Source organism: Cryptomeria japonica, chromosome 8, assembly GCF_030272615.1.
Source record: "Cryptomeria japonica chromosome 8, Sugi_1.0, whole genome shotgun sequence".
Taxonomy (NCBI): domain Eukaryota; kingdom Viridiplantae; phylum Streptophyta; class Pinopsida; order Cupressales; family Cupressaceae; genus Cryptomeria; species Cryptomeria japonica.
In genome coordinates, this window is record NC_081412.1 from 320,869,752 (window position 1) to 320,893,404 (window position 23,653).

Consider the following 23,653-nt stretch of genomic DNA (forward strand, 5'->3'; position numbering starts at 1 on the left):
GTGTTCATTGCATTATTGCCAGCTATTTGTATTGGCTGACAAATATAGTTCTTTCTGCCATTCCTCTTGCCTCTTTTAGTTGCAATGCACCAGTCCATATTTGATTCTTTTTCTTCGACTTTATCCCTAACTGAATCCTCATCACTATCCACTGGAATCCTCAAGTTTCCTAGCCCACTCTCCCTTCCCACAGTAATTCCTTTGCCATCTCCCCAAGCTCTATCATATCCTTTCTAATTTTGGTATCATCCCTATTCAGATGGAAAGGTGAGATCACTTTTGACTTATCTCTGACCTTAGATTGAACAGAGAGCATATCGGTTTTTCTTCTTTGATGGGATGTATTGCTAACTATCCACTCTCCCATGGCTTTATCCTTCACTAAAGATTTCTCCAAATTCTTGTGTAGAGCTTTGCTACAATGTTTGATAATATGCCCAACTTTCCAACATCTGAAAATTCTGATAGGAAGATATTGATAATCAAACTCTTGAATCCACTCACCCAAAATAGACTTCAGGTTAATCCCTTGGTTAAACAGGTTTTCTCAACTCCAGTTTCAGACAAATTCTTGCATATGTAGCCATTTGCCTCCCCTTAGTTGTTTAGGAGCTTTGGATAAATTTTCCCAATGAATTGCATATCACCCTAAAAACCTCCTCTGACCATAATTCCTATGGTAGTTTACATTTGCAAATCCATAATGGTGCATCCTTAACCATCTCCTTAACTGAATCTGTGATAGGCGTCCAGGCCTTGATATGTAGTCCTGAGTTTCCTTTGACCCAAATTTCCCTCTTAAGAATATTATAAAGATTCATTTCTAACTAAAAAATAATCTAAAAAAATCCTAAAGCTAAGAAACTTACATCAGGGGTGAGGCAATATGATTATTTCAAATTGATCTAAAACTTAATTCTTTCCGTTGAAGGCCAAATCTCGTTCAAATTTGCAATCACAACCTTTTTCTTCTGCATTCACTTTTTTCTTCAAAAAGTTTTCCAGGATATTAATTTATCGAATCTATGAGCCACCTCCACATTGACATTGAAAATTGAAATCTTGCAAGTCATCTGTCCAGATTCCCGTGTCTCTCTTTCCTCTTCTGTTCCAAATTCCACTAAATCAAAAAGCTTTCTAGGCCTCTGATAGTTTGGAACAATCATGTTTTCATTTCTGCCAACAAATATACCTATAATGTTGCAGGAAGGATCCTTACACCCTCTCTCACTGTCACTGACACCTTTGCTCTTTATTCTCTATCTATCTCCTAATGACACTTCGGTCATTCACACCTTTTTCGCTTTTTTATTTTTTATTTTTAATTCTTCCTATTTTCACCCTTTTTCTCCGTTTGTCTCATATATTAATGAACAACCCACTATGTAAGGGAAGCTATTTGTTTTACAATTTTATACATAAATCCTCTTAGCTTAAAGTAAAATAAATTTATTGAAAGTCCTGTTTGATTTTCTATAATTTGCATTTTTATGCTCTAAAATGTTAGTTTTTATGTACATGCACTTGTTTTTTCCCCCCCTTTTCAACAATAGTACATTCTTTCTTGTTCCCATGAGTTTTTCCCATTTTAAATCCAGTTAATTGAATTATATTTATTATGATACTATGTCAATGGGTTGCTACTATGGATTAAAGCATCTATCTTTTGTCACTTTTTGTGTCTATGTAGTAATTTTTAGTGGTTAAAAATTACATTTTACAGCATCTATTATAGTTTCTGTATGTTTTCATTTTTATTATTGAAGGTACTATATTTCTGTGCATCTGTGTATTAAATTGTTTTGTTTACTGTGTCAGAAAATTCTGAGTTTCTTCCCTTTCCTGATAAAAGGATCAGAAGAAGACTTGTTACGTCTGTTATCAGAGGATGATGAGTCCTTAAAAGAAAGGATAATGCAGATCATAGCAAAGGCGGGCACTTTCATTCATAACCAACAGTAAGCATAAGATGCAAATTTTTATTTGTTGTTCTTTTGATTTGTATTTTTATAATCATTCAGGTTATTCATTAAGAAAGAGAGGACAGTGCAATTGATCTGTATTATTATATGTCTATCGCACATCTTGTTGGTTTGGCTGGTTCTGATCCCCAGTAGTTGTCTACTCTTTGCATTACATGTTTCAAAATTTGATTGGATACACCAGACTTGATTTGTTGTAGCTGTGGCTATTCCTTGCTTTACAAATTGAACATCATTTATGCTTCTTAGACATAGTCATTAAAGTTTGGTCTTCCAGGCACAAGGGCGCATCATATGTCTATTGGCTGTTTGGATATAGGTACCAAGTTCAAGTCTTGAAGTGGATACTGTGTTTCTTAGGTGTGTTTCAAGTCGGTTTACAATTTGTTTCAAAGTATAGGGATGAGGCCCCATGTTTGTGGCCTCACTAGTTGGGGCCCTTCACATATGTATAGATATGAGAACCTTGTATTTTTCAAAAACTTATTTGCTATCTTAAATCTATAGTACCAAACATGATGGTATAAGGTTTTGTAAAACAAAATTATGATGCTGGGATGCAAAAATAATCATACTATCTTGTTATATATATATATATATATCTTCTTGTACCGATAATATTTATTGGAGTGGCATTCCAGGTTGAATATTGGATTGGAAATTGACCACTTTTTTGGAATTCAGGGTCCCCCTAGTTCTGCATTAGACGGGGTTCCATAGAAGAAAGAATCTACCAAATTGTAAAGAAAACACCTTATTTTAAATTATTTTTTTCTCTGTAGATATAAAATAATTAAACACTAGTTTTTTTTGGAGAATCTGTTAACATGGGTCCTCTCTTATTTATTTGAAGGAAGTACTTAATCTTTGGGAATTTTTCTTGGAAAGAACTCTAATATGTTACTGTCTTCCTCTGTTTATATAATTATATTGCTTTAAAATATTTAGCATTTTGTCAAACCTTTTGTATCTTGTTTTTAGGATCGAGGCTACTATGGGTGTTGCAATAGATTGTTTTTATATAACGGCACATTTTATTGTGGTTCCCTTTGAAAGGCCTTTCTTGTTTTAGAGACCTTCACTTACAGATTTAGCATGTGAGAGCAAATATAAAATAAACAGTAACCACTTGAATGTATAACATGTTCAAAGGACAAGGTTCGTCTCAGTGGTGGCATTCCCCATGGGTAACCAGACCAACCACCTTCCTGAAGCCATTGGGGTCTATCAGGTCTTAAGGCTTGCCTGTCAAATTAACTGTAGAAAGGTCTGGATTGAAGGGGAATCGAAAAATATTATCCAGTGCCTCAAAGGGAATAATAAGGCTTCTTGGACTATAGAAGGATGGATTAACTTATCAAAAGATTTAATCCATTCTTTTGAAGAATGTTTTATTTCCCATTCTTATAGGGAGACTAACACGATGGCGGAGGATTTCTTTGCCAACAAGGGGGTGATGGCTAAAAGGAGGATGACATGGAATACCAAAGATACCCCAGAGGATGATGTCAGAGCCTTTCTTAGATATGATAGATCTCATGGGATACGTGGAAGCTTCCCGTCACATCACTACATTTGATGATGGGCAGAGCATTTATTACTATTCATGGAGTCTGTTGTGGCGAGGTTTGGGGATGTATAATGCATAATTGCTCGCACGCTTTCTGGGTTGTTTGGGAGTTTTTTTGGTTCCTTACTTGGTTGGACATTCTGTCAAACCAGTCTGTGCTTCAAGGCTCTGTTAATTCTAAGATGGTAGGAGAAAGACGCCGCGTTGAGCCTGTGGACTGTGAAGGGCTGAGGGCCACCTCGACAATTTGGAGGATTTTAGAGAAGGGGGTATTTACTCCCTACATTGAGAAATTGCATGGCTGGGATCCGAAAGTAATGAAATTTTTTGCCAACAGGTGGAAAGAGGGCAAGATTTCTTTGTGTGGGAAGTCTTTGGTGATAGATGAGAATTTAATTGTCGAGGTGACATGCTTATCAACTAGGTGGCTCAAATTGTATAGGGACATGAAATATTTAGACCATGTGGTGAAGAAATTCCCTAAAATTGATAAGGAGAGGAGGATGCTAGTTAAGAGTAACAAAAGTTGCTATGATGCGGCCACTATCAAGCCGCTTTCGAGAGATGTGTTGAAGGTGATTATGGAATACATCACTATGGATGGCCACTACTCGAGAGTTTTTGGGCATCATTTCGTCCTGCTGAATCATTTTAGACACCAAGTGAGGGTTTCTTTTTCCTATCTCCTATCCTCCCTTGCTAGCTTTTTGGAGTATAGAGAAAACCCTAGTATTAGTCCTGTTTTACATGAGGGGCTATTGTTATTGATCTATGAGCATTTCGAAGCTGTCTACTAAGCCCAACTCCCCCTTCATCTCCACATAAGAGCTGATGAGAACTAATAATAAGAGGCAATGCTGAGAAATGAGATCTCTTTGTGTAGATGCCTCAATTAACTTGAACCCAAATGAATAATATAGCATAGTTAGGGAGGAAAAAGGATGCATTGTTGGGGTTGAAATGCTTTATTTTTAGTTAAAAGGATACATCACTTGGTTTCAAGGTGTTTATTTTCAGTCCTGGAAATTGTATTGTTATGATTACTAATCTAGGCCATTGGAGATCACAAAGAGGTTGAGAAAAAATCTCTTTGGTAAAGTGTCGGTTCTACTTAAATATGCCTTTTTGTATTAATTAAACTTTTGATGCTACATCTATTAGTTTCTGAACTTTGGAAAGTAGTATTGTGATTGCATTTATAATAAATGGCCATTTTTTATTTTTTCCCCCTTTATTAATCCTTTTTGGAGTTTTCCTACATTCATGATTTAGGTGACATTGCTTTCACTCTTAAGCAAGCTTGCCAAAGTATGTTTCTTTGCAAATGAATCTTTACTAGATTGGATAAATGGAACATATCTCTTTATATTGACTAGGTTGATGTTTCTAGTACCTATGCATGTTGTAAACCATGTTTCTTTTTTGGTTATCATTTTGTTTCCCAAGAGATTTGGAATTGTATACACCTTTTATAAGTTTTCTTTTCTATAGCATCAAATTCCAAATCTAACTTATTCCTATGGTAAGCTTTGCAGATGAATGAATAAATTGAAATGAATAAAAGCATAGCTTATAAAAACCTTCGATTTAATTTCAAACATAGCCGCAGATGAATGAATGATGTTTGAAGTCCTTTGTTTCGCTCTTCTAGTTGTGTCATTGTGTCCTAGGTCATTTGTCAAAATATCATCCTCAATCATGGCTAAAAACACATGAAATAACTACTAAAAAATTTAGGTTTCTGAAATAATCTATAATGTCTTTGTCTCATGGGAGTTTTCCGACAATTTTAGGCAGGTTTTGGTGATTTTTCTGAAAAATAGTTGCGAGTTTATCACAAAAATCGGAGGTGAGAAATCACCAAGTTTTTCATCTATGATTATTAACTAAGTCACTAGGTTCAGCCGAATTTCAAGCTTGAAGTTCAAAATTCGCCGAACTTGAAACATTTTATAAAATCCGTAAAAAATTCGATTAAATTCGTATAAAAAATTAGGGATGACGTGTTTGCCGAAGAGTGTTTTTTCCCTTGCATTTTTTAGGGTTTCGTCGAATATTTGTTAATAAATACGGCGACAAACAAGCAAAGTTTAGGTTAAGGCTCGATTTGCAGTCGCGGATGCACCAGTTCCAGTCGCCCGACCTTCAACCACCATTGCAGACCAGTTCTAGTAGCCCGACCTTCGACTGCAGACCGCCATTGTGACCGACGTCGCCGACCGCCGAAGCTCGGTTGTTGCAGACCGACCTTCGATTGCAGACCGCCATTGCTACCCGATGTCGCCCACCAGACCGCGATTGCAAACCGACGTTGCCGAAGCTCGAGTTGTTGCCTCTGCCTCTGCCTCGTGTTTTTTTAAATTTTTTTCTTAGGTTTAATAATATATTAATATTATTATTATGTTATACAATATAAAATTACAAAATACACATTTATTTATAATGTTTAATAGTTTATAATGTTTATTTATAAATTTATAATGTTTATAATGTTTATATTGTTGTTTAATATTATATAATTTATATTAATAGTTTTTAATTATATTGTTTAATATTATATTATTTGATTTTAGTTTTTTATTTGTTTGGTAAAGTTAAAAAAAATTAATACATTTTTATATATATATTTTTTAAAATGGTAGTGTAGTAATTTTATAAAATTTAATAAGCAAAAATAAAAACTAGTATTTTTTATTTTTTTGTTAAAAAATGAATATATTAAATTATTAATATATGTTTTATTGAACTTCAGTATTTTTATTTTGAAATTTTGAAATTTTGAAATAAATGTGATGTTTATTTAGTTTTTTCATTTAAAACTAAAAATGTATTAAATTTTTGTTTTTATGTTTATTAAACAAGAATAGTATTTATTTTGTTTTTGAAAGGTTTAAGCCGAATTTTATACTTTGTTTTTAAGAGGTCATTTGTGAAATTGTTAAAACTTAAAAGTATTTATATTTTGAAAGGTTGAAATAAATGTAGTGTTTATTTTGTTTTTTAATTTTTCTTTCCAAACATGCAGATTTTCATTTAATGGCTCCTCCTAAATCAACTTCTGAGGCATGGAAGCATGTGACCCGAAATGAAACTCACATCAAATGTAACCTATGTGAGGGAACTATAATTGGAACTTTAAAAAGGCTTAGGGACCACTTCCTTGCTAATACAGGGAGTCCAGGTGGAGGTGTTCAAGCATGTATAGGTGCGACTCCAGAACTTAAAGCTATTCTAGAGAAAGAGTTAGTTGCTTCAACGGTAGGGAAAATGAAGAAGGCACAAAAGAAATAGAGAATTGAAGGAGATATATCTACATTCACATCTATCATGTCTTCCTCTTGCGTGCAATCCAAACCGGTGAGCGTATCAAAACAGAGTGGAACACTGAACAACTTTTGGAAACCAGTAGAGAAACAACAAGTGGATGATGCAATTGCTGGTTTGTTTTACACAAGTGCTATTCCATTCAATGTTGCGAGAAATCCACATTTCCGTAATGCAGTTCACAAAATTGCAGAGTTTGGCAAAGGGTACACACCCCTTGGTTCAGAGGCTATCAGGACAACTCTTTGGTAGAGGTCAAAAGATAGAGTGACTGAAAAATTAGCTGATGTCAAAGCCACTTGGAAGGAAACAGGTTGCACTCTATTGAGTGATGGATGGTCAGATATGTGTCAAAGGTCATCGATTAATGTTTTGGTGTCTTGTCCTGAAGGTGTTGTGTTTTTGAAAGTCATTGACACCATGAACCACAAGAAAAATTCAGAGTATATTTTTCAAATATTAGAGGAAGCCATTCTTGAAGTAGGGGTGAAAAATGTGGTTCAAGTGGTAACTGATAGTGCAGCAAATTGTGTGGGAGCTGGGAGGCTGATTGTAGAGAAGTACCCACAGATATATTGGAGCCCATGTGCAGCCCATTGTCTCGATTTGTTGCTTCATGACTTGGCTAAATTCCCATGGGTAAATGAAGCTATTCATAGAGGGAGAGCAATTGCAAATTCATACGGAATCATCGTCTCACATTGAGTATTTATAGGCAACATGCATCAAAGGAATTGTTGAGTCCTTGTGAAACAAGATTTGCTTCATATTATATCACTTTGAAAAGAGTGGTTGAAGAAAAAACAGCTTTGAGATCTGTTATTTGTTCCAATCAGTGGGAAAGTTCAGTGCTTTGTAAAGGCCCTAAGGGCAAGAACATAGAGCAAATCATCCTAAACAGCAATTTCTGGGAAAGTGCATCAAAAGTTTTGCTTGTATATGAACCAATTGTTGATGTGCTTTGTATGGTTGATGGTGACATTCCTTGCCTCGGCATGCTTTATGAAAGCATGGACCGGTGTAAGGAATCTATTCAAAAAACACTAAATAATGAAGAAGCAGAATATATGCAGATATGGGAGACAGTTGATTGCAGATGGAAAATGATGCACACACCTTTACATCCAGTAGCTTGCTTTTTGGAGCCTAAGTTGTTTGCTATTGATAGAAGGGGTGATAATGAAATCATGGCAGGGCTTTACCAAGCCATTAGCAGGTATGTACCAGATCCAGAAATTGCAGCACTAATCAGAGATCAAAGTTGGCAATACAAGAGAGGAGAAGGGATGTTTGGAGGGGCAGAAGCCAAATATGACTCGCCACGTATGCCTGGATATAGATGGTGGATCGCTTATGGATCATCAGCTCCTGAATTTTGAGCCAGGGAGCAAGTTCATCAGCTTGTGAGAGGAACTGGAGTTGCTTTGACCACATTCATTCCAAAAAGTGGAACACAAATTGTTGACTGGAAAGTTGGGAGATCTTGTCTATGTTCGCAGCAATTTGAAATTGCTGATGAACAAATCAGCAAAGAACACTTCTTTAGAACAAACTCTTGAAGGCATAGCAATGCCAGATGCAGATGAGCCTGACTTTGCAGATGATGAACTGAGTAGTGATACAGATGATGATGATTTGGCATCCCAGCCAAGTGCTCTTGATGACTTAGAGTTATTTTAAAGTTTTAAAGTCTATTAATGTTTGTAGCTTCAGTCGAATGATCATTTAGAATACATATAATACATGTTGATTAATAATAATATATTATTATGCTATATTATTATATTATTATTAATCATATAAAATTTAATATTCAATATTAATCTATTATATTATTCTAAAATAATAATTGATTGATGAAACATTATAATATTGATTAAATTATTATAATTAAAGGAGAGACATGTCCGTTCAAGGACATGCCTCTCCAAAGGAATATATATAGTATAATGTTATTCAATTTGAGAACACATAGAATTCCAAGAATGCAAGTATCAGATTGAATCAGATATATACATTAAAATACATCCAATAAAACTTGGGAAAATCAACATGGTATTAGAGCTCAGGCCTGTGAAGTTTAATTTGGAGGTTGGAGAGGGTTGGAGAATTCAGTTTTTTTAGAATTTTCAGTCTGAAATATGCCATTGTACACCCTTGGTTGGCCTCAAAATGAGGACTATAATATATGGATGGAAAGATCTGTGTTTCTAGTTTTCAAATATGTTTATCTCATCAAAGTTGATTTAGTTTTGTGCAAGATATGACGACTTTGGTGCAGGTCACTTGAAACCCTACCTAGGGTTATAAGTTTTGGGAAAAATGTTATAACTTTTGTTTTAACCGTTGGATCTCGCTATAACTTGGAGGAAATGTTTGTAATTAGCTTTTCTAACATCTCACTGAAGAGATTGGATAAATTTGGTAAATTGCAAAAGTTATTAACGACTGTGTGTGGCAGATCATAATGAAAGTGTTGATCAAAATTATGAAAATGTTCTACATCATTCAAAGGGAATTATGATGAGAGATGATTCATGCGTGATATTTCTTATATGGGCTCACCTTATGAAAGGAAATGTTTTAAACTTAAGGACGAAAGCACAATAAAATTGAATTAAAGGGAGACATAAATTGATGCTTATAAACAAATTGATGATTGAGACCAAATGCAGAGGGAGTCTGACATTTCAAAAGAGGACAAGAGGTTGATACAAGAACTTGAGCTTCAGAGGGAGAAGATGGTTCAGTCAACTTGTGACAATTTAGATCATAGTGATTGAGAGGGATTTTCACTATTGAAGGTGAAACACTTATGAGGTAAATAATGCTAAAACACATGTATGCAAGTTAGAGAAAGCACTGTATGGATTAAAACAAGCTCCCAGAGCATGGTACGAAAGAATTGACAGTTACTTATTAGAGATAGGTTTCTCTAAGAACATTGCTGATTCAAATCTGTATTTCAAAATAATCAAAGGGTAAAATGTTGATACTCATATTATATATAGATGACTTATTAATTATAGGCGAAGATCATCTCATTGCAAAATGCAAACAAGAACTAGCTTTAGAGTTTGAGATGAATGATTTAGGTCTACTCCATTATTTCCTTGGATTAGAAGTATGGCAAAAAACAAATGGTATTTATCTAAATCAAGGTAAATACACCATTGACATTTTGAAGAGATTTGGAATGATGAATTGTAAGCCAATGTCATCTCCTATGGAAACAAACCTACATAAACTAAAAGAAGCTATAGCAGATTCCAAATTTGCAGATCCAACATTATACAAACAAATTATTGGATCATTAATGTACCTAGTCAATACCAGACCTGATATATGTTATGCAGTAAATGCACTCAGCCAACACATGGTTGAACCCAAAGAAATACATTTGGTTGCAGTAAAGCATATATTGAGATATCTTCAAGGTACCTTGGACTATGGACTGCATTATGAACACACTGCATTGAACCTACATGGATACTCTGATTCAGACTGGGTTGGAAGCGTGATAGACAGGAAGAGCACTTCAGGATGCTGTTTCATCTTGGGATCAACTATGGTATCTTGGATTTGCAGAAAACAATCATCCGTAGCTCAGAGCTCCACAAAAGCTGAATATATAGCTGCATCCATGGCAGCTAAGGAAGCCGTATGATTGAGGAAATTGATAGTAGGACTGTTTGGTGAAAGTCTGAAGCCTACTATCATTCATTGTGACAATCAGAGCTGCATGAAACTTTCAGTGAATCCAGTTTTCCATGATAGATCCAAGCACATTGAGATCCCATATCACTATGTAAGAGACATGACAGAGAGAAAGGTAATAAGATTGGAATATGTCAATACAGGAGATCAGACAGTTGACATTCTCACCAAACCCCTAGCAAGAGTGAAAATTGATCACTTCAGGAGGTATCTTGGTATGGTTAAAATGTAATTGATGTCTAAAATTATGTAAACTTCTTGGTCATATACTTGAGTATATGAATTATGTAACCTTTCCCTGTGTTCATTCCTAAAGGATGACGATTGTTTAGTTAATGAACACTTGTATTTTAACATTGTAAGGTGACGATCTTATAAATGTTTGGAAGATCATATAAACTGAAAATCAGACAATTTGAATATCAGTAATATGATAAGTTATAGTAGACATTATGTAAGTGGATTAATGTCAGTGCACATACTATAACAAAGATATCAAAGTGAGTATATCCTTAGTATCACAGGCTGATACTTATAATAGGGATATCAAAGTGAGTATATCCTTAGTATCACAGGCTAATACTTATAACATGGATATCAAAGTGAGTATATCCTTAGTATCACAGGCTGATACTTATAACAGGGATATCAAAGTGAGTATATCCTTAGCATCACAGGCTAATACTTAAAACATGGATATCAAAGTGAGTATATCCTTAGAATCATAGGCTGATTCTTCACACCTAGGTGATGTAATTATCATGAGATTAGTGTTGAGCTAAATTAAGTTTTGGGTCTATACTCCTAAGACTAAGAGGGAGTGTTAAATTTAGTCTCAGTCGTAACTCTGAAATCGTAATTTGTTTTAGCGCCCAGAAAATTCGATTTTATACTTGCGATTTAATTTAGTATTAAACTAACATACTAGTTTGTTATTGTTATGTTTGGTTTAAGTAATCCTGCCGGTGTAGAAGGATCGTGGCTCCACACAGGGGTCACGACCCTATGTGGAACCACGTGGTTCCACATAGGATCGCGACCCCCTATGGAGGCACGATCCAATGAAGACAAATGATATATATCCGCCACCCTTGTTGAATAAAATTACATACGATACATGTGGTGAACGTAGAAGATATAATTGGTTGGTCTTCGCATCTGCAAAGGCAAATTGATAAGAGCTTGTGGATAGAATCGCTGACTGAGGCAATCTACGTGAGAGCTCATGGATAGAATCGCCGACTGAGGCAATCCACATAAGACCTTGTGGATAGAATCGCCGACTGAGGCAATCCGCGTGAGAGCTCATGGATAGAATCGTCGACTGAGGCAATCCACGTAAGAGCTTGTGGATAGAATCGCCGACTGAGGCAATTCACGTGAGAGCTCATGGATAGAATCACCAACTAAGGCAATCCACACAAGAGCTTATGGATAGAATTGCCGATAGAGGCAATCCACGCAATATCTTGTGAATAGAATCGCCGATGGAGGCAAATTCACACCTTGAGACTATGGTCCCCTGTGATGAGCATCATATGGTTGATGCAAATACTCCCAATATCATGAGATGATATTTTTGAGTTATGGTGAATATCATGTGCCTTGATATTCTTGTTTATACCATACTTCCTGATATCATAGTGAGATAATATTTTCTCTATTCCATAATTAATCTAGACTTAATGCATTTGCATTGATTTTATCTTCCCTAGCTAAGAGGGAGTGTTAATTATGTTTTGTGTAGCTATGGTGAGGGCCATAAGTGTTGACATGGGAGATCACTACACATTATGTCTGATCATCCTCCCTAGCTAAGAGGGAGTGTTAATGTTTGTAGCTTCAATCGAATGATCATTTAGAATACATATAATATATGTTGATTAATAATAATATCTTATTATGCTATATTATTATATTATTATTAATCATATAAAATTTAATATTCAATATTAATCTATTATATTATTCTAAATTAATAATTGATTGATGAAACATTATAATATTGATTAAATTATTATAATTAAAGGAGAGACATGTCCGTTCAAGGACATGCCTCTCCAAAGGAATATATATATATAGTATATTGTTATTCAATTTGAGAACACATAGAATTCCAAGAATGCAAGTATCAGATTGAATCAGATATATACATTAAAATACATCCAATAAAACATGGGAAAATCAACATCTTTGACTGTTATTGTACCTTTTTGACAAAAGAACATCTTTGCAATTGTGAAAGCATATGTTTCCTATGGTTTATATTTTATAAATGTGTCATCTTTTTGTGATGATTTCAAATCTATTTATCAATGTTAAACTATTTAGGCAATTTTATAGATATATTACATATATTTATTAAAATTTTTAAAAAATTACATATGGCGAATTTAATACATTTCGAATTTTTTCCTCATCGAACTTCATTCGAATTTCAAAGCTGTCGAACTTCAAATTCGAATTCGAACCTGGTGACTTAGATTATTAATATCAAAAGAATGTATAGAGACTTCGGTGTCATAACAAATTTTGAAACCTTTGAAAACTTAGTAAGACCTCAAAACAACTACAATAAACATGTTTGCATCCCAAAAGGATAAAAGAAACAAACATTTGATCATTGAAAAATTTTCAAGTGGGAAACTTAAAGAATATATCAGCAAATAAAAGTCTAACCAATCAGTAAAAGAGAAACCGTTTCTTGTAACTGGTAGAGTCAAATGTGCATGAATTATGCAGTTTCAAAGTTTGAAGATATAAAACCTAGTCAAATTGAAAAGCTTTGCTATTGAACCAAACTTTTAAATTTAGTCAAAGTACTGACTCATATAAAGTAGAAGTAGAAGATAGATAAAAATCATACTTTAGGATAGATATGCATAATATCAAAATAAGCATACAAAATCACGATGACCAAGATTTTGATGTCATAGAGATTGGACATCTTGGTGCGATACTGGGTTACATGTAAACATTAGGTTGATATTTTTATGCAGCCAAGGACTTTTGTAGTACAACTTGAGAGAAGGATTTAATGTTATGAAGATAAAGATGACCTACACATAACATTAGCTCTGTACTCTTGTTTATCGAGACTGTAAAAATGAAACTATAGCATTGTCATATTCATCAAGCAAAACAATGATATGACAGATAGCCTAAATTAGCAATAAATTCAAACTATTCTAGGAACATAGATTATTTTTTTCTAGAGAACTAATTTACAAGGCTACCACTATAGAAAAAGATAGATCATCAAATGTTGTTTGAATAAAATAACCAACCAATCTTCATATTTACAATTTAGTTGTGCAAAAAATCAAGATAAGAAGTAGACACAATATTAAACCATGATAAAGTAGGCATAAAATATGAAGTAGACACAAAATTAAACCATGATAAAGTAGACATAAAATATGAAGTTGACATAGCGAGCTAAAATGCAACATCAAAATATAGATCATTCATTTTTCATAACAGCAAAATACTATCTCTTTATATAGAAGCCCCACCAAAATGAAATAGATTTAACAATTTTTTAACTTCGTTTTTGTTAAATTAAATGATCCTTGTGATGTGCACATTTAACTTTTTATTTAACATTTGCTAGGATAAGTAGACACAAAATTAAATTATGTGTGACAACGTTTTGACGCTATCAGCACAAATCCTAGCATCTGAATATAGATAAATTCAAACCATGATAAAGTAGATACAAAGTATGAAGTATGAATGGTGAGCTAAAATCCAACCTTGGAATATAGACCATTCACCTGTCACAACAGTAAATACCATCTCTTTGAGTTTGGATGGAATTCCCACCAGAATAAAATAGATTTAATGTCTTTTATCTTGTTCGTTTTAATCAAAAGATCTTTGCGATGTGTACATTGAAAATTTTATTTAGGAAATTATTCATGTATTTGCTTGCGCTAATTAAATTTTGTGTAAATACTATTTATATTGTCTGAAGTTATAAAATGTATTTGCAGCATTGTTACAGCTAAAATATTTCCTGCCTTTGACTCAAATGCACTGCCTCTTGACTCCCTATAAGTTTGCAACTAGTTGCGACTTCTATGCACGTCTTGACAAGCTTCCATTTGTAGTTATGCCCTAAAAATATTGCAAGACCGCATTATTCATAGAATACTTCGCCATTTGCAGGTTCGGAGGGTTTTACAAATTGGTGAGAGATTGACTAAGGTTTTAGATGCGATTTAAATGTGGTTTTTACACAATTTAAACGAGAAAAAAATGTTGAAAATCTCAGTCAACAGTTTTTTGAAAAGATGGGATTTTTTTTTAGAAAAAATTGTCTGGAGCCAATTTCCAAAAATTTGGGTATAATCGGTAGTTTTGGAGATTTTTGCTTATATAGCCTTTGTGATGTCCCCATCCAAATTTTAATAAAACCAGTAGCAGAATCTTGTATGGTCTGTGGTGTGGCAGGACAAGGACATTTCCATCTTAATCCGATTAGTTGTCATTGATGACAAATGAGAAAAGATGAATGGAGATTGTTAACATGAAATGTTATAGACAAGTTTATGTCAAGAGTGAGAATATTGCCATCAATGTCAATATACGTTGATGAAGAAGATTATCATTGACATGAATTGATCTGCATATATTAATCCGGTTTGTTGTCCAAGACAAATGATAGATGATATAATCAACAAGCAATAATCACTTCATATATGACAGGGCAAACATCCTTATTTATATATCACTTCATTGATACTACTTCTGCAGTGACAGTTAATCTTGGACGAATGTATAAAGCCACGATTTGTAAGAGGATAGAAAGCAGCGGTCAGCAACAATATTAATCAGCAATAATCAAGAAGACATTGGCATTAGTAATATATTAATCATTAAGCAAATCTGATTTTATAAGTTTAAGTAAGTTGATCTTATCAAACAAATATAAGTTAAGACATTTAACAAATGATCAACAATTAATAACTTATGTTCATATTCAGGTGCGATTAGACAATAATAAATATTTACGAAGAGATACGATTAAGGGAAAGACATGACTATTCCCAATCAAAGGGGTGCAACCATTCCGTATCAAAGATATTTAATGAGAATCAATACTCATTCCCAAGGATGGCATCGCATCTTTTATCTCTTTTATATATATCCTATTTGTGTCGCTCAATCTGAGCATTGGACCTAGTGTCAAGAACCAGTTGCATATAGAACAAGTTCAATATCAGAGAAAGAACCACCATTGTTGCAAGCATATATAGTCAAATCAGAAACAGCATCATCTACTATTGTTGCAAGCATATAAAGTCAGATCAGAAACAGCATCCAATCGCTATAAGTGATACCCTTACGTATATTTGCATAACCATCTTGTCGTATCAGAAATAGCAACATAACATTATACATATCCGCATATTGGTATAGACATATCTGAAGCAGCAGGTCATCCATTGCAATAAGCAATAGGAAGACATATTTTGTAGCGTACTTCATACTGTCATAACAGAGATAGCTACCGATCAACATAAGCATACTTTCCATTGTCATATCAGGAAAGGCTAATATCATTCAGCAGAAACACTTATTGATATTACGATTGTCCTTGCATATTTGTCAATCATTCATATCAGAGACAGCAGAGATAATCTTATCATTATTGAATTGCAGTCAGTTTTAATATTTATAGACCAAATCATCTTGCATATACTTAATTGATTGAATCAGAGATAGCAGTGATATTGTCTCATATATCCTATTATTTTTATAGCATAAACAATTAGAAGTGGTATCATTGATTATTATCCTTAGTGTTATTTGAGACTTTGAGGAAAGAAGTCTCTTGCAATTGATCTTTGCAAGTTAATTATCCCAGTTTTATAAGATCTAACAAAAGGGGACATTACTGTCTCACTCACTTCATTTGATGCTTCCATCACTGCTGCACTACAGTGATTATGTGGTTGATACGTTGATTCTGCAATACTTCTTCGGATACAGAACAACTGTAATGATTGCCAAAACTTTGTTTTTAAAAGTTGCAGAATTCTAATTTTTACAGTTATTGCTTATGTAGAAGTTCATCTTGAGGTTCATTGCTCTTAATTTAAAAGAGTAATTAACCTTCTCTTTTAATCTTTGAATCTTCTGGTATGACCCTTGCTCAATTGGAAAAGGATTAACTTAATATTTCTCTACCTGTTCAGATCTAAGGTTATTTTCCTTTTCATTCATAAAGCCTGTTTGGCTTCAAACTTATTCATGATATTTGTTGAGATTATTCGTTGATATATAGTTGGTCATTGTTACCTGTTTAAACATGTTTATGAGCTTATTTGTCCGTGAATACAAGTCTTTTATATTTGATTAATGGAGTATCTTCTGACACATTTGTCTTGTATATATTTCAAATATAATATACAATTGAGGACAGTTTCTCCAGTATTTTTCTATAATTAGAATTTATCAGTTTTGAAAATTAATATTTGAAATGTTTTCAGATCTATTGGTGCAATACTGGAGAAGCTTTGTACAGAAGGAAAACGTAAACAAGCAAAATATGCCATATCTGCAATTTCAGCGTTATCTGCTGAGTCTGGTCAAGAAATATTATTACAGTTGTATGAGGTACTGCATGTCTGATTGCATGTTGGAAAATTTCCAATCTCAGTGCTGTTTTCAGAATTGAATTTTGTCAAGAAATCATTGCATGGTTGACTTTATTTGCTTATATCCTCATTTTTGTTTATATAGATGTTGCTAAATAAGTTTGTGTTGTGGATTTTACTGTTTTTGGAGATTGTAAAGTCCCAAGGTTGTTTGTAAATCTATTTACATTACTTTTTGGGACACATGCTTTTTTATCTCCTTTTGTCATCTTATGTTTTATTCAAGTTGAATTTTTTCTCAGAAACTGGTGTCTTCCCTAGAAGACTGTCAAAATCTTCCAACAACTTTGCAGTCCCTTGGCTGCATTGCACAGACTGCTATTTCAATCTTTGAGACTCGTGAAGAGGAAATAATCAAATTTATTGTCCGCAAGCTGCTTCGGAGAGAGTGTGTGAGATTCATCATCTTTTCATTCACATCTTTTCTTCACTCTGTTTTGGAAATTCATTTTGTAAATGAAATTAAGATTAGAACAGCTTTTTTGCCATTTTGTTACTCCCATGGATTGTATTTTATTTTTGTTTCGAAGTTTCATTTTTGATGTTATTATTCTTCATATTCATATACCTCTGGCAGGAGTCCCTTTCGGAGGAGTCACAAAGATTTAAGAATGCTAAGAATGAGCTTCCCAGCAATGTGTGTCAGCTCAAGGTTTGCCTATAAACTTCATTTTTACATCTCTTATTTTTCTTTCAAAAATGGTTTACTATTCACCATTGTTTTAGGTAAGTTACCAGAAATGGTGAAAGGGTACTAGTGAAGTCTTGTGAGGGACATGCATAAAAACATGTTTGTGCAAGTTTATGTCAGCTAACCTCTCCTTTTTGTGCTTGCGCACGCATATGGATGGGTATTTTTATGATAAAAAAGTTGGATGGTTAATGCATCTAAACGGGACTTCGCAATCTTGAACCAGAAGACTTAGCATTACAAATTTAATAGTTTAGATAAATAGATCAAGATACTATTCAACCAATACCATATCTCTTTTATGAAAAATTGTACATATTTTTAGCTAATCTTCTGCCCTGCTCAATGTGCTTAATAACAGATTTAATCATAACTTCCTTCCATGCAACTGTAAGTCAAAGTGTCCTTCCACTGCAAAGATCTTAAACCGACCACTGCTATTGAACTAATTGGAGACAGTAATCTTAACTGAAATATCACAGGAGAAACTTGCAACTCAAATTAATGAGTTTGCAAACATTGGACTGATATATGTTTTGAGAATCTGATCTGATACAATTTAAATCTGAAAATTCTTAGAAGATTCTATCATTAAGAATTCTCCTCTAAACAGGAAACCTGGGTTACATGCAAAGCATCCTTTTTATAAATCATGCTAAAAAATAGAACAATATTACCAGCATTCCTGAGAATGTTAGGATGCTGATTTAGGCCGATTCCAAGAGTAGTATGGTCACTGCACTTTGCCAGTGAATCAATTACTCAAAACTTTAATGAGAACATACTCTAAAACATGACATCCCATTTCAAAAGAGGGGACATCCATATTTTTTATGTACTTTACATTAGATAATCTATTAATTTCAAACCTGCTAATTTTACGAAACAACTTGGATACAATAAATCTATACACATTGACCAAATAATTTGGTTTGTGGACCTTGTGCCTGAACAAGAGGGTTGGTCTTTAAGTCAAAAATAATTTTTTCTAGTCGCATAAAAGGGTCAGCTTCGCCTGTTAATTGTTTAGAACTGAAAAAAAGGTTCATAAATATAATAACAGAAATTGGTATAAATTAGGTGATTGGTTATTTATGTATTAAGGGGCACAGTTGATAGGAAGTGCTTTTCAAAGTGAGAAGTCATGTTGCTTGGTAACAACAATTGACAACTTTACATGGTAGTAATGTATATAACACACCTTTCCAAGTTCAAATGAATTTGAGCTTGAAACATTAATAGAATATGACATCGATCAGTAGTTATGTATGGTCTATTCAATTCATATGTAGATTACATGGTGTCATGAACTAACTTTTGAGTTCAATTTTTAGCGATTCAATATCACATAAAACCATATTGTGTATGCCATTTTTGGAAGAATAACCCTTAGAGTGTGAGCCAAGTCACCTTTGTCTTGAAATATGTCTTGCCTCCATTCATTGGAAAAAACATTCACTATTGTTTGGGATTTTCCAGTATAAAGTTGACTTACGTTCGAGTTAAGATTTTCATCTGTTTCTAATAACCACTTATATTCACACATGAAACATGGATGTTTTAGATTTAAATTTTAGAATGTTTAGCTCTATCATGCTTTCAGTTTTACTCAATAATTGAAGTTTCCTTAATGTTGAAGGCTCTTTCTGTATAGTCCCCTTTTGGGATGACCCTAAATTTTGCCCTAGAATCACAAGTTTAATAAAAACAATGAACATAATATAGTTAGAAATATAATTTTACCCAAATGATGTAATAGTAAGATAGATCCTAGTTGAGACCTTGCAATCATGTTAGATAGTTATTGAAGATACAATTCATAAAATAATTACTACTAGGGTTAAAGAACATACATTGACAATCATCGTAATCATACAATATCTATAATTCATTATTTTGGGTTCAACCATAATGGGCTCGAATAAGGAGACATGATAGAGTGCCCAAAGCGATCCTCACGCTAGGCCCAAGAGTGGATATACTATACCTCTTGGCCTCATGTGGCCTTCTGCCATCCATCCTTAATGAGGTGGTGTACCTAGTGAGGAAGCTTGTACCTGCCCTCCCTATTCATGCCACCTTATTCACCCTCCTATGATTGAGACTCCTTTGAATCCATCTCAACAATCAACCATTGTGAAGGTTTGTGGGGAAATCACAATAGGGTCTTTGGAGTGTCCTTCCCATCTAAGCCCAAGGGCGGGATACACCTTGCCCCCCCTGGCCTCATGTGGCAGGCTTCCAACCATCCACCATGAAGTGGTGTTCATAGAAGAGGACCTCTTAACAGTTTCTCCCTCTATGTACTCCTTCACTAATGTTGTTATGATTGATTGCAGCCATTTGATGAATAGATTAGGAATCTAAATATTTCATATTTATGCTTATATTCAATAAATTAGATGCTATGTAAAATGTATTATTTGTTGCATACACATAAAGGCCTATACAAATATGTGAGGATTTTTGTATTAAAACACTATCATGCTGCATATATTAAGCATCTATATATCAAGCCATATCCATGCACACCGCAATAGTTACTAGATTAAGGCTGTATTCTGAATTGCAGATCCCTTCCTCAATTTATCAATCTGCCTTCTATCTTCTTTTTGATTCAATCAACTTGCTGGGTTATTTGAATGATTGATTGATTAATTGAATGAATTCCTTTGATTGTAAGATTTGAGGTATTGGTGAGTGATAATGTAATGAAGGTTGGTTTGATATATTGGTCAATGATGATTGAATGAATTTTGATTTGATAGAATGATTTGCTGATTGAGTGTTTGCTTGATTTGAATGATTGGAATGATGATTGATAACTAATGGAATTCTTTTTTGTCTCGTGCAATTTTTGATGAATTTGGCTTAAGTCTTGATGCATTTTATTGAAAATTTGAAGTGTTTAGGTGATTTTGAGTGGAAAAATCATTAAATTCTTGATGAAAATTCATGTTTTAATGGTCAAAAGATCAAAATTCCAGATGGGAGGTGCTTTTCCCCCACATTTCTAATGACCCATTATTTTCCCCCACTCAAAATCCTGATGGGAGGTGAATTTCCCCCAAATTTCCGGTGGACCCTGTTTTTCCCCATTCAAGCTGGTAAATTTTGGCCAAGTGTGGTAATTTGTCTTGATGACCCACGTTTTTCCCCTAGGAATGTAGATGACTTTGATGTGAATGAAATTTGATATCTTGATGAAGACCGATTTTCCACGAGGACAATTTGTGATCAAATTTAATGGATTTTTATGCAGAGGATTGTCCTAATGAATGGCAAATTTCCCCTAAATTGATTTTTTTTGAATTTTGTTCTGGATAATTATCCAGATAGGGGTCGATTTTCCCCCAAGGTGAATTTTTGGACTTAGTGATCAAAATGAAGTGGATTTTTTTGACTCCAAATGAAAATCGATTATCCCCAAGGTGAATCTTTGGCAAATTTGACGATTTTTATTGGAATTTTTATCCCTAAGCTGGGCGATTTTCCCCCAAAGATCAATTATGATGTTTTGTATAAGTTTTATTTGGATTTTTTAATTCAGATAAGGGGCGATTTTCCCCCAGGTGCCCAAAGTTGGTGAATTTTTGGAAGATTTTAATAAAGTGGGCCCAAACTTAATTGTTTTTGTGATGACCAACGATTATTTAAAAATAAAAAACAATTATTTAATGATTTGCAATGGTCCTTTAATAATTAAATATTTTCTAGAAGCAAATCGATTTTCCTAGGCAATTATAAAAGGCAAGTTTTTCTTCCACTTTGCTTGTGTGGTCAAGTTTCAAGGTGAAAGCATGAATAAAGAGACCCAGCCAGCACTAAAATAATATTATATTTCGCTGATGTGATTGATTGAAGACAGTCAAGTGGCTGATTTTGGAGGTTTCTTCCAGCTGGGTGATTTTTTGAGAAGTGTCCATTGGACACCATTGAAGGAGTGAAGCTGCACGTTGGAGGTTTGTTTGCCTTCTACACCTGGGCGCTGCCATTAGAGGGCAGATTACAGCAAATGTGGTGGTCATTTTGACCACATCGGGCGATTTTGCTAGGTGGCACCATCCTTGGGAGCTTGGTGATTTTGTTTTGGGGGCGAATTCCTTCATTTTTGGAGTAATTTCCTTGTGTTTGCTGATCACCATTGTTGTTGGAGGGCTCTCATTGTTCTCAGATCTGCATATTTCATCATTGCTGAAGGTGATTTGACCACCATTGTTGGCTGGAAACTCCTTTTTTAGAATTATTTCTTCACTTCCAGCTACTTTATACTTAGGCGATTTTGCTTAGAGACTATTTTGGGGCCATTCTAGGGAGGTTTGGAGGCGTTTTCTAAGTGCACCATTGCTGGTGTGAAGTCTGAAAACACCATTTTCAGGTTGTCTTCAGACTTACCCTTCATTTCAAGCCACCTCTACATTTGGAAAATTTTACTTGGGCATCGTTTTTATGAGTTTTGTTGAGCATTTGGTAGAGCTTTATCGCTAACCTAAGTCTGAAACTTCATTTTCAGATTTGTCCTCAGTCATAGACATTTTTACCAGCTCATTATTTGTGCTCAGATTTGACAACTTTGACTTTGGAGGTAAAATTTCAGCAAACATAAGTGTTTCCCTATGGCTGCAACCTTGTTAGGTGACTGATTTTGAGTGTTGCAGGTTGCCTTCAGACCTTTAGGCAACCATTGTTGAGTTTGGAAGGGTGTCTTCAGATATTTTAGAGTGAAAAATCAAACTTTTCACACCTTTTCAAGGCATTTCCAGAATCTGGTATACTCTTTGGGCTTTATTTCAATAATTTTCTTAGTATAAAGGTGTCTTCAGACTTAAGTTTTTCATATCAGACCTTATCTAAGTCTGAAAATGAGGGCTTTTAAAGTTTTATGAGTGTTTTATACCCCATTCTTTTCATATTTACATTCTATTTTCAGAATTTATTATGAATATGTATAAAACTTCCGATTTCCATTCCTAAAACTTGTCTAAATCAGAAGTTATTCAATTTTGAAAATAGTTCTCAGGATAACTTTCCAAGGTTATTGACTTCTAGCTTTGTACACGTACCATGTCTAAATCCGGGATTGGAGTTCGGAAGGAGCAAATGAAGATGGTCCAGGAGGGATTTTATCCGGATTCCAAATTGCCATCCCGATGGAAAGATATCATAAACACAAACATACAATTCCTTAATATGGAGCAGATGCGACAAAGGATGTTCAAAACAAAGAACCAGATTCCCTTTCCTACCTATGCAAACATCACGAGGAGTGGTATTTATCATGCCAATGGATTTCCACAATCCATACAGTGCAATGAGTTGGTTCTGGAATGCGCAAGACACTATGATCCTCTCTCTAGAATGATTCGGACTCCCAAGGGAGTAATAATTGCCTACCTTGCTTGGGATGCGATTGCCGAAGTGTTTGGAATTCCCTGCAATGCAGACATGAAGGATGAGTATGAGGTGAAGTACAAGTCGAAGGCGGATGCATGCAAGACCGTAGTGAATAAAGAGTGGATGATTGAGCTAAGGCCTCATCATTCCAAGGCGCCTAAATCACTCTTGCACATATTTGAAGAGGAATATAACGATTTGCTATTCCTATTGAACCGAGTGATGGGGATGCCACAGGGTGCCCTATTTGAAGGATGGATGTTCTATTTTATCCAGGATTGTATGAGAGGAACAATGATCAATTGGTCGA

At 34.3% G+C, this 23,653-nt stretch overlaps 1 protein-coding gene across 8 annotated transcripts in view; it reads left to right on the forward strand.

The window, feature by feature from the left end:
- The window catches only part of LOC131061500 (sister chromatid cohesion protein PDS5 homolog A), a 215,145-nt gene that overhangs the window by 81,790 nt on the left and 109,702 nt on the right, over nucleotides 1–23,653 (forward strand). For all 8 annotated transcript variants that reach the window (XM_057995214.2, XM_057995215.2, XM_057995216.2 and 5 more), the window contains exons 13-16: nucleotides 1,819–1,958; nucleotides 17,091–17,217; nucleotides 17,501–17,650; nucleotides 17,836–17,910. In XM_057995214.2, the coding sequence (XP_057851197.2) occupies nucleotides 1,819–1,958; nucleotides 17,091–17,217; nucleotides 17,501–17,650; nucleotides 17,836–17,910 (492 nt within the window). The remainder of the gene's footprint in view (nucleotides 1–1,818; nucleotides 1,959–17,090; nucleotides 17,218–17,500; nucleotides 17,651–17,835; nucleotides 17,911–23,653) is intronic.